We start from the raw sequence: 12,298 nt of genomic DNA, 5'->3' as shown, positions 1-12,298 counted from the left end.
CTTCCCAGACCAAAAGAGGAACAAGGGGATCCTAGCCCATTAAAGGAATTGGAGCAGTGGTGGAAATCTAAGTTTGGATGCAGCCCTCAGAAGCTAGACAACGGCTGGGAGGAGGGTAGCCCATCAAAATCGGGGATTAGCGAGGGGAAAGGCAGCCCTCAGGAACCAGGTAGCCCACAGGGGTCGGGGAGCTATGCTGACAGCCCACCCAGACTGGAACTCGAAAGGGAAGAAGGCAGTCCGTCGGGAGTAGAGAGGCGGGGGGAGACACGCAGCCCGCCCGAGCTTAGTCCATATGGGGATAGTAACACATCCAGAAATGGGGGTGACTGTAGAATAGAAACTAGCACACCAAGGACTGGTGTTTGCAGAATGGAAACCAGCACGCCAAAGGCTGGGGACAAGAGCGGTTCATTGGGGGGCGACGTCTCTGAATTAAAATATAGTAAGGGGAGTGGTAATGTGAAATGCGAAAAGGAGACAGAGAACAACTTGCAGAGACTGAGTATAATAATACAGATAGAGGATAAAAGAGATGGGAAAGCAGCAGAGGACGAGAGGGGTAGTAGCCCGGGGCAGGATAGGAGCCGACAGATATTAGGGGGACGACAGACCCAGGACGGGAGTCGGACGGACTGTGTAATAGAGATAGGAGGTGAAAATGAGGAACTGGACATAGAGGCACAGGAAGAGGACCCCGGGGCAAGGACCAGTCACTCGTATTATACCAGATCTGTGGCACGAGGGGAGGCAAAGCGAAGAGAGGAAGGGAACCATACGATAGCTCCTCTCCGACAAATTATGCCAATGGTAGGGGAAAAGACTAGAGTAAAGGTGCCGTTCTCGACAAGTGATTTGAACAATTGGAGAGATGAAGCAAGAAACTTCAGGAGGAATCCAGAGGGAGTAGCAAAGAGGTTTGAGCTAATGGCGAAGAATTTAGATATTGACTGGGAAGATATAGAGGTGATGCTGTCAGAACTGACAGATACAGAAAGGGAACTCGTATTGGAAACAGGAAAACGACATGCCCAAGTATTGTCAGGGAGACTAGAGGATAATTTCCCCAGCAGTAAACCAGAATGGGACCCGGGCAACGAAGAACACTATCGACGACTGGTGCAGTATAGAAAGCTGATCGCGATGGGCCTGCGTAATGCGATCCCTAAGGCTATCAATTGGTCGATGCTATATGACATTAGGCAGGGAAAGGATAAGACCCCGTCAGAGTTTTTGGATAGACTTAGGGCAGCCATGAGACAATACACAGCCCTGGACCCAGCAACGGAAGAAGGAAAACAACACCTGTTGGGATTAATGATGGGACAAAGTAACCCAGACATTAGGAAGAAATTGCAAAAACTTGAGCATCCAGAAAATAAAAACCTGGAGGCCTTGCTGAATGAGGCATGGAAGGTATATAATAATAGAGAAGTTGAGGAGAAGAAAAGAGAGGACAGGAGGATAGCTCGAGTAGTGGCTGTGGCAGTAGCAGCTCAGAAGACAGGTTACCCGGAACCTGGAGCCAGGGGTAGGGGTAGAGGTTACCCAGTGAGAGGGGGAGGGAGGTTCCAACCCCACCCAGCTAGAGTGGGGCCAGATCAATGTGCATACTGCCTACAGACTGGGCACTGGAAACAAGAATGCCCCCAGTTAAAGAAAAGGCTAATGGCCACTACTACCACCACACGGCAAGAAAGTGAATGAGGGGGACCGGTGGGCCATACCCTAGCAGACCCACTGGTTAAAATGGAGCTAGGGGAAGGTAAACAGGAATTGGACTTTTTGATTGATACGGGAGCGACTTTTTCGGTTTTAAATCAACAACTGGTACCTAAAAGTGATGAATTTGTACAAGTTGTGGGAGCAACAGGCCAACCAGAAAAAGCTTACTTTTTGAAACCTATCAAATACAAAATTGGGAAACAAATGGGAATTCACCAGTTCCTGTATTTGCCAAATTCACCAAAGCCTCTATTAGGGAGAGATTTATTGGAGAACTTGGGAGCCACAATAAAATTCAATAAAGACAGATTGGAATTTCAAGTAAACGATGAACAACTGATTACAGCCCTAAGCCTAACAATCAGTTGTGTGGAACCCAAATCTGAGAACCACAACTTCGAGCGAATCCTGAGCAAGACTTATCCATTAGTATGGGCTACGGATATACCTGGAAAATCAAAACGAGCGACACCGATTGTTGTCGAACTTAAGGTCGGGGCAAGACCGGTGGTAAGAAAACAATACCCTCTGAGGATAGAAGACAGAAAGGGAATTGAGCCCATAATCAAAAGGTTTCTAGAACTGGGGTTATTGGTAGAATGTGAATCGGATTTTAATACACCGATCTTGCCAGTAAAGAAACCTAATGGAACATATAGGCTCGTTCAGGATCTGAGGGCAGTAAACGAAATAACCAAGACATTACACCCGGTGGTTGCTAATCCATATACGCTTTTAACTAGGCTAAAGGATAGCCTGGCCTGGTTCACCGTATTAGATTTGAAAGACGCATTCTTCTGCCTTCCCTTAGCCCCCGAGAGTCAAAGGATTTTTGCCTTTGAGTGGGAATCAGTAGATAGGGGGAGAAAGACCCAACTTACCTGGACACGGTTGCCCCAAGGCTGGTCTAACTCGCCCACGATCTTTGGGAATCAGTTAGCCAAAGAATTAGAACAATGGGAAGGGCCACCGGGAGATGGCGCCCTCCTGCAGTACGTAGACGACCTCCTAATAGCGACAGTGACGGAGGAAGAATGCATTGAATGGACTATTTCCTTGTTGAATTTCCTGGGTTTAAGTGGATATCGAGTCTCTCAACAGAAAGCACAACTGGTGCAAAAGGAAGTGGTGTACCTGGGATACGAAATCTCCAGAGGACAGCGATCCCTGGGAGCAGCCAGGAAAGAGGCCATCTGCCAGATGCCCAAACCAGAGACGGTGAGAGACCTGCGCGCCTTTCTGGGGATGACAGGTTGGTGTCGGCTATGGATCTATCAGTATGGGATACTCGCTAAACCACTGTATGATTTGCTGAAGGAAACCAAGAATGTCCTAGTTTGGACTCCCGAGGCGGAAGGGGCCTTCAAGAGGCTGAAGCGGGAGCTGATGAGAGCACCAGCCTTAGGTCTCCCAGATGTGTCAAAACCATTCTGGCTATTTTCCCATGAGCGGCAAGGGATGGCCCTAGGAGTCCTAGCCCAGCAGTTGGGACCACACAAGAGGGCTGTGGCCTACTTCTCCAAGCGATTGGATGAAGTAAGTAAAGGATGGCCAGGCTGTCTGAGGGCAGTGGCCGCAGTGATAATTAACATAGAAGAGGCCAGGAAGCTCACGCTGGGCCAAAAGGTGACTGTGTTAGTATCCCACACTGTGTCAGCCGTGCTGGAACAGAAAGGCAACCATTGGTTGTCGCCTTCCAGATTCTTAAAGTACCAGGCCATCCTAGCTGAATCAGATGATGTAACCATTCAGGTAACTAATATTGTGAACCCAGCTTCATTCTTAGAAGGAAGAGCACCGGCAGAACCCATCGAGCATGACTGCCTGGAAACAATTGAAGCCGTCTACTCCAGTCGCCCAGATCTCAAAGAAGAGCCGTTCGAAGGCGCGGACAACTGGTTTTCGGATGGCAGCAGCTTCGTGAAGCAAGGGGTAAGAATGGCTGGCTATGCAGTCACCACTACAGAAAGGGTAATTGAGTCAAACCCCCTGCCTGCAGGGACTTCAGCTCAAAAGGCAGAGCTGATAGCTCTGACCCGAGCCCTGGAATTAGCAGAGAACATGCAAATTAATATATGGACAGACTCTAAATATGCCTTTTCTGTCGTACATGCTCATGGAGCCATCTGGAAAGAAAGAGGACTGCTGACTACACAAGGAAAAACAGTCAAACATGCAGAAGAGGTTCTGCGACTGCTGGAGGCGGTCCAACTCCCAACACAGGTGGCCATAATGCATTGCAAGGGGCATTTGAAAGGCAATACTATTCCAGAAATAGGGAACAGGAAGGCAGATACAGAAGCTAAATTGGCGGCCGCAAGAAATAAGGAAGCGGAAATAGCGGCCCTAATACCAGGGGAGCTGGATATCAATATCCAGCCAGATTACCAAGAATCAGATTATAGATGGATTCAAAGGAATAAGGGCAAAATACTAGAAAATGGTTGGGGTCAATTAGAAACAGGACAGTTAGTGATACCAGGAAACGTGATGTGGCAGTTTGTGAAGGCAGAACATGAGAAGGCCCATTGGGGCCTAGATTCGCTTTACCAATATTTGCAGACCAGAATAGCAGGACCAAAATTATTTACTACTATAAAACACGTTACGTCCCAGTGTGAACGGTGTCTGAAGAACAACCCGAATACAGGAACCAAAGTACACCAAGGAGCCATAAGCCGAGGTAAATTCCCAGGTGAGGTATGGCAAATTGATTTTTCTGAACTCCCAAGAAAAGGGGGGTTTCGGTACTTGTTGGTATTAACTGACACATTTTCTGGGTGGCCTGAAGCATTCCCCTGTAGGACAAATAAGGAAAGAGAGGTAACTAGAGTACTGTTGAATGAAATTATTCCACGGTTTGGGGTACCGAAGAGCATTTCTTCGGATAGAGGTACACATTTCTGTGCAAAAGTAGTGAGAGCAATAAGCAAAGCATTACAAATCAAATGGCAATTGCACACACCCTACCGTCCACAGGCCAGTGGGCAAGTGGAAAAGATGAATCATCTTATCAAACAGCAAATTGCTAAAATATGCCAAGAGACTAATTTGCAGTGGTATCAAGCTTTGCCTATTGCTCTGCTGAGACTGAGAGTCAAGCCAAGATCGAAGGAAAAGTTAAGTCCTTTTGAAATTTTGTATGGAAGACCTTATGCTATGCAAGTTGTAAATGGGGATGTCATAGACCAGATCGGTAATCAATACATTTACGATTATGTAATTGCGGTGGGGAAACAGTTTGATAAGAATGCTACTGTGATGATCGAGCACCAACCTAAACAACCTGATTGTAAATTGCATCCGTTTAACCCCGGTGATTGGGTGTATGTTAAGAATCTTTTAGGAAAACCCCTACAAGAAAAGTGGGAGGGACCTTTCCAAGTGCTGCTGACTACCTTCACCGCGGTTCGGATCAAGGAGCGACCTACATGGATCCACTATTCACGGGTCAAGAGAGCTCCGGAAAACAAACAAGAGGAGCTTAAACCTGCCCTAGATGTACAGACTTCTGAGTCAGCTGTCTCCGCAGGATCACGTGAGAATCCAACATAAACTAACATTGACTTTGCCAAAACCTTTATCTCTCATAGCTGAATTTAATGCCGAAGCTAGAGCTGCATTGCGTAGCACGCCAATACAGTGGATAGGGTGGGTTGAAACATACAGTCAACAAGGACCTGATCCACAGGACCCTATTCACGATCAGCCGTGTTTTGGGTGTGGGGAAAGAAATTGTGTGGGACTAATTGGATTTCTTTGTGGAGGTTGTGATAGAAAATTTTGGAACGTACAAAGTTGTTTACTGGACCTCCAATGTTATGAGTGTAGCTGCAAAGAAGCAAGGGAAAATGACGACTATTTGGCCTTAGAGAAATTCGCCAACAGACCCATTTTAGAGGCTAGGGAATTGTTTGAAGCTCCCGAACAAATTGTATTAGGGTGGTGCCATTGGAAAGTACACCGCTGGTTACAATATTGTTTGAAACTTAGTCATTCTAAGGTTTTATCGACCCGTTGCTATTCTTCTGTCCCACGACATCCACTAACAAGTGACCAAATTGGACCCTTTAAAAAACAAAGAGATTTAGACACTGAACTAGAAAAGGTTATTTTGCGGGTAGAACAAATTCACATCAAGCAACGAGAGCGCCAAAAGAAACAAAATTGACAGCCAGACATCATGACCCCGACTCCACCTCAAACCTTTACAACTCTGATCATTGGACTCTCGATAAGTATAGCTCTTCCCCAAGACTCTTCCCCAATAGACCCATGGTCTCATGCACATCAGTGTATCCACCCAGAATTGGGAATGAGCGGACCCTATTTCGAGGTTTATGCCTTACGTAATAATCAGCCATATGCAAGTGAAGTATGGGATCAGCCCTCCATGATAGCATACAAGGGAGACCAAATCCAAATTGGGTGCCGAGAACTTGACCCAGCAGAAGGAAGAGAAGGAAAAACAAGGCGGCTGGTATTAACAATTCAACCCTCGATGCCAGCCTCTGAACATAACCTAATTACCTTTAGTCTAGTGAAAATGGGCAAGCCTATTGCCTGGACTCAGCAAAAGGGCCCAATTTCATGTCAGTGGAGCGATTTCAGGGAAGATCCACCTGGATCACAACCGCGAAACTCGGTGATTTATAGAGAAGATTCACTTGGGGAGCTACACCCTCAAAACATAACCTATAACCCTCACCCCCTTCTCCATTCTCCGGGAGAAATTGTAGCATCTAGTGGTCCTGAGGAAGGAAAAGCACAGTGTGAGATGGCATTTAGATTGGATCAGTCAATGACGTTCACATGTGAAAGGGAGTTGAAAACACTGGGACAGGGTTTTAGCTTCCCCGGGCGTGCTGTCGAATATAGGATAGAATTACCAGGAGACGTGATCCCATTGTATCCAGATCTAGACTTGCCCCAAGAAACCACCCTACCAGTGGAATGTAAAGCAGTACATAACCTAACCTTTATAGGGCCTCAGGTGATAAGAAAATCTAACGAACTAAAATTATTGTTAGACCCCACTTATTCCCTGAAAAAGGTGCAAATGAACATTCACACCGATATTACTTATTTGCAAAAGGATTGCCGACCATTTATACAGCAAAGCCTTAAGGGATGGAATGCATGGCTAGCGACAAGGTCTCATCACAGAAGAACAAAAAGAGATCTAAGTGGGTGGATTGGCACCGGATTTGGCATAGTAAACACAATAGATCAAGAGGTATTAGTAAACAAATTAAGTACCGTCACATCGAATTTAGGAAAGCTTAAGATGCCCCTCAGTTCATCCATGCTTACATTAGCTGAAACACAATCGCTAGTGGTGAAATTACTAACCATGGTAGCAAACCATACTGCAGAGGATTTTGTAAAACTCACTAACTACACAGGGGAACTTAGCAGAGACATTGCACTCGCTATCCAATGCTCTCAGACGCAACAATGGGTGCAATCAGTAGCGGCAGGAATAATGAGAGAAGGAACGTCAGGTATATTACCTCAAGAAATAAGGGAAACGATATTAAAGGACAATCATACTACACAATTTGAGAGGGACCATCAGGCTTGGTGGCAGTTAGTGAACTTCACTTATGAGCCTCAACAAAAACACATTGAAGCTTATGTCCTCACCATTAGTGCGGCTGAAGAAAGAGCTATCTTTCCCATCCTCACTCTAGGGACAATGCACCAAGATGTCATTGTCAGGCCGATAAACCATAACGTCTGGGCCAGTTATGATTACACCAAAAATAGGTGGCAATCGGTTAGCACAGAAGCATGTATCCCTAGAGGACAATTAGGCTATGTTTGCGAAAATGCTGTGGTAGAAGCCGAAGATTTATGCTTAGATGCTGAAAATAGTGTATGTACCTTAGAAATGCTTCCGCAGGATAGAACACAATCACAAGCTTACTATATAGGAAATGGGTGTGCTTGCGTAAGGACAGCTTGTGACAACGTCACTATAGATAATTGCCAAGAAGAGACTAACAATACTAACTTTTGTGTATGTAACTTTACCAAGATCGTAGGTTGTGATTTTCATTACACTGTCCCAAAACCTACCCAACAGCTAATTAACGCAAATTTCAACCTATATCAAGAAATACCGAAATTACAAATAGGGATGGACGTCAAGATTCTCAAAGCAATGCTTGCACACCCTGAAGTAAAGAAATTGGTGCAAAAGGTGAATCAAACAACTAAACGAATGGTATGGCAGATAGAACACAATTCCGAAAGAATAAAGAATGTCCTGACTGAAGTAGAACAAGTAGGCCAGCATCACTGGTGGGACATCTTTACAGGATATTCCCCAACAGCTACACAGGTCTTCCATTACCTAGTGCACCCAATGCTAATAGTAATTGTAGCTTTGTTATTACTAACCCTTACAAACATTTGTTTGTGGTGGAGACTAAGGAGCATAATGAAAAGGACCCAAATGATTTGGGCAATGGTACGAGCCTATCAGCGTCCTGTGGGACCAGAACTTGACGAAAGAATTCGTAAGTTACAAGAAAAGGGGGGAAATGAAGCCCTAAAGCAGATAGCCTTCCAGAAATAATGGGTTAAAACATGGAATGAGAGGCATGTAAAGAAGGGCCTAGCACTAGAACACACGGAGAAAGCACAGCACTAGGAAAACAGAGCAACAAATTAGATAAGAGGTAGAGCATCATGACAGGGGAAGAGATAGGTATAGGAGAAACTAATGGGCTAAGCAGGTTTAGAGCCAGCAATGTTGAAACGACCCTAAGGGTTTTGCCAAGCCACGGGATCTAAGCCAAATACACCGGGAATTGACCAAATTAGGAAAGGAGTTCAAAAGTTTAAAGAGGAAGACTCATCGGAAAGACCCCGTCTAGGATGAAGGCAACAGGAATGACCACCTGAAGATTCCCCAAAAGAGATGTCTCCACCTACGCTCCGCCCACGCCCCGCCTACATCACGCCCCATATGAATATGCATGATTATGTATCTGATCTGATGTAATCCTATACCCAAAATTGTATATAAGGCTTGCTTTTGCTATGTGAACTCAGAAATCCATTTTGTGATTTCTCCGACGCGTCGCTAATAAAAATACCTCCTGCTTAATTGACTTAAGCTGAGTTTGATTAGGCAGTCACTCTGCCTGTTTGGGGCAAAATTTGGCATCACTGAACAGTTGTGAACTGTGGCAAACAGATGTAACACACATACAGTCTTTTGGACGGCAGAAATATGTTCATGTTAGTGTAGATACCTTTTCTGGAGCGGTCTATGCTTCTGCCCACACAGGAGAATCATCTATTGATGCTATTAAGCACCTCTTACAGGCTTTTTCTTTCATGGGCATCCCCAAGGAGCTGAAAACTGATAATGGGCCTGCTTACAAATCCAAGGAATTCGGGAGCTTCCTGCAGCAATGGGGAGTAGAGCACAAAACTGGCATCCCCTACTCCCCTACAGGTCAAGCCATTGTAGAAAGAACTCACCGTGATATTAAAAGGGTCCTGGACCAGCATAACAGGTTCTGAAGGTAGAACTTCCCCACATCCGGTTATCCAGGGCACTATTCACAATAAATTTTCTGAATTGTTCTTTTGACAGCCTGAACCCACCCATCCTACGCCACTTTGGGGGGAGCAATCATAGGTTAATTAAGGAAAAACCTCCAGTTTTAGTAAAGGACCCTGAGACTTGGAAAATGGTGGGACCCTACAAATTGGTTACTTGGGGATGTGGATATGCCTGTGTGTCCACCCCCTCTGGTTTAAGGTGGGTTCCTTCCAAATGGGTAAAGCCCTATGTTCCCAAGGTCTCAGAGAAATCTACAGAAGCACCCCAGGTTGCTCATGCTGCCTGGAGAAGAAAACGCCGCACGCGTTCTCTGGAGGAAATTCCATTTAAGCCTCCTATCTGGAATAGTTTATAATATATGCTTGTTTCAAGTTTTTGTGCCAGTTTAGATCCCGCTGTTCATGCGTAGCCTTGAGACGCCATGAGACCGAGCCTGCTTCTCGTCCTACTCGTGATCATCCCACCTGCGATCTCCTTCATAGTGCCGCAGCCCAAACCACATATGGACTACCTTGACAAAGGCTCTCGGACATCAACAGAGAAACTGACAACTGGCTGAATGGACTGTTCAAAGGCTGGGGACTCTCGGGCTGGTTGGGATCTATTCTGAAAACTGTGTTTTTAGTGCTGTTTATTTTAGTTATAGTTATTGTAGTTTTTAGCATTGTTTTTGGACTAATCAAACGCATGGTTCTCAAGTTAGTTTCAAGCTCATCTCCCCCTCCTGAGGTCTACCATTTGGAAGCCCTCAGTGCTCCAATGGATGACCTAGAAGCCTCAGTGGAAAACACTGACCCTCCTGTAGAGGAAGAACTGATTTACCAACCATGGTTTGGCAATCATTCTGCACCACAAACACAGCCCTCTTCTTTTTAAACAAAACTAGGGGGAGATGTTGTGGTGTGCTGTGATGTCCCATTTTGGCCTTCCAGGTCACTTTCCCAGGTGTGCCTATACGTCTATCCCTTCCCCCTTGCCCCCATGCTGAGTGAGTCCTGTCAATCAGGCTAAAAGTTCCAGCAAGGCGTCGTGTGGTTGGTCAAGTTTAAAGAATGCCCCTATGCCCAGAGGTCATTGGCCTGTCTGGGTGTCATCTTCCCCTGAGACCCTGCCCCTCTCACCTGGTTGGTGGCTCACCTGCACCTCCCCTCCCCCTGTCCCTGAGCTTAAAAGGTGATCAGAGCATGCGGTCTGGGTTCTGTTGGAGCAGGTCCTCACGTTCAGACCTCTGTAACCATGGAATAAACCTCTGGACATTAAACCCTCCAGCAGAATCCATCTCCTTTTTCTCTTCACCATCGCCTGAAGCTATCCCTCCTGAGGTAACGGGGTCCCTTACAAGCCTGGACTTGTTCAGTGCCCAGCTGCAACCACGAGCAAGCCGAGGCATCACTGGGGTGATACACCGCAGTTGCTGCCTTTGGCCCAGCAGCGAGGGTCAGACTGGCCCAGGCACAATCTAACTGGTAATATTGGGAGCCTTTTTTTTTCCAATAGGCTCCCTTTTGGATATTTTCCCTAATTTGTCCTAAACCAGGACACTGGCATTCCTCATCCCTTTCCCCGCCACTCTCCTGCCGTTCCCCTCTGCTAGAAGGCGGACAAAGCTGCCTTGGACAGCAAAGTCAATTGCAGCCAGTTTGAAGAGAACATGGAGGAGCTGGATGAGAGAATGCAGGAGTTGCAGAGCCAGATTTCAGGCCAGGAGCAGCACTGGAACAATATGCAGCAGCAGTTCAGCAATGCAATTGAAGACAAGGTGAGGGGTATTTCGACCCCACCATGAGGAACTGGCACCTTTGGGACTTGACAGCCTGCGGCAGCATCCCTCTGAGGATCCCCCTCCAGGCTTTTCCCTGGAGAGCTCCATGTCACATCCTGGAGCAGCTGGCTGAGGCTGTGCACCTGTTCACAGCTGGATCGCCTGGAGCTGAAGACTTTCTGTAAACACCTGGAGGATTCCTGGAACAGGAACATGGAGGAAGTCGAGGATAGGCTGTTGCATGAAAACGCCGCTGGGATTAAGAAGTGAGTGCGATGGAGATTCTGATGGCTTTGGGAACAGAGACGGCAACTGCTCCTCCCAGGCAGGGCTGTCACACACTATGTCCCTGAGCTGGGCCGTGCCCTGCCTTCTGGCCGTGCACACGGGGGGACTTTGGTGCCAGAGAGGGGCTGAAAGCGCTGCAGGGGCTGCTTGAGATGGTGGCATGGGTGCCTGTGCCCTTCACCTGGCATCAGCCAGCACCTTGGGGATGGGGAGAAACAGGCTCAACAGCCCACGGTTCACCCTGCAATGGCCGTGACCCTGTGCAGTGACCTGCCCAGCAGCTGGCTGCTGCAGGGAGCTGCTGCCTGTGTGCTGCAGGCCTGTGGCCCCAGGAGCTCAGCCGGCCCTCTTCCCTCACCCTCCTTAGGCAGCTGCCAGTCCCTTTCACATGCCTGTCCTGTGACCGCATGCTCAGCGTGCAGGTTCCTGGCCAGTGAGTAGCTCCCGTGCATGGGGGGCAGCGGGGCTGGCATGGGGGGAGATGGGTGCCAGCGGTGACCCGCTGTGCTGGGCACAGGGGTGACAGTGTCGGCTTGGGAGGGGCTGATGTGGGGAGCCCCCTCTGCGGCCCTGCCCATCAGCAGGGCCTGTGGGGGCTCATCCCAAGAGCTACAGGCAGCGAGATGCCATGGGCTACAATCCCATGGCTTTGGGGGGGCTGCCTCCAACAGGAACAGGTTCGTTGTCCCCTGCCACACACCTGTGACTCCTGCCCTCCCCAGGTACCCCAAAAAACTCCCGTATTTGCAGCCGATGTCCCCTAGCAAGGAGCCACCGCCCAGCCAAAGGTAAGGGCTCTGAGGACACATTCCCCGCGCCTGGGGTGCAGGGTAGCCCTGACACAGCAAGGAGGGCTCTGCACCTGGGCTGGGGCAGAGGAGCCTGGGGGGACGGGGCAGGGTAGGGGAGCAGAAGGCAGCTGTGGAGGGCCAGTGCTTGCC

At 47.8% G+C, this 12,298-nt stretch overlaps 1 protein-coding gene across 1 annotated transcript in view; it reads left to right on the top strand.

The window, feature by feature from the left end:
- Positions 1-1,143: 1,143 nt before the first annotated feature.
- Positions 1,144-12,298, top strand: part of LOC131092453 (uncharacterized) — a 45,239-nt gene continuing 34,084 nt past the window's right edge. Inside the window, exons 1-5 of the mRNA XM_058039137.1 lie at positions 1,144-1,153; positions 1,733-4,425; positions 10,902-11,066; positions 11,223-11,335; positions 12,080-12,145. Of these exons, the coding sequence (XP_057895120.1) occupies positions 1,144-1,153; positions 1,733-4,425; positions 10,902-11,066; positions 11,223-11,335; positions 12,080-12,145 (3,047 nt within the window). The remainder of the gene's footprint in view (positions 1,154-1,732; positions 4,426-10,901; positions 11,067-11,222; positions 11,336-12,079; positions 12,146-12,298) is intronic.

Source organism: Melospiza georgiana, chromosome 22 (assembly GCF_028018845.1).
Source record: "Melospiza georgiana isolate bMelGeo1 chromosome 22, bMelGeo1.pri, whole genome shotgun sequence".
Classification (NCBI taxonomy): domain Eukaryota; kingdom Metazoa; phylum Chordata; class Aves; order Passeriformes; family Passerellidae; genus Melospiza; species Melospiza georgiana.
The sequence above is the reverse complement of the archived record's forward strand: the minus strand, read 5'-3'. Positions and strand labels throughout refer to the sequence as shown.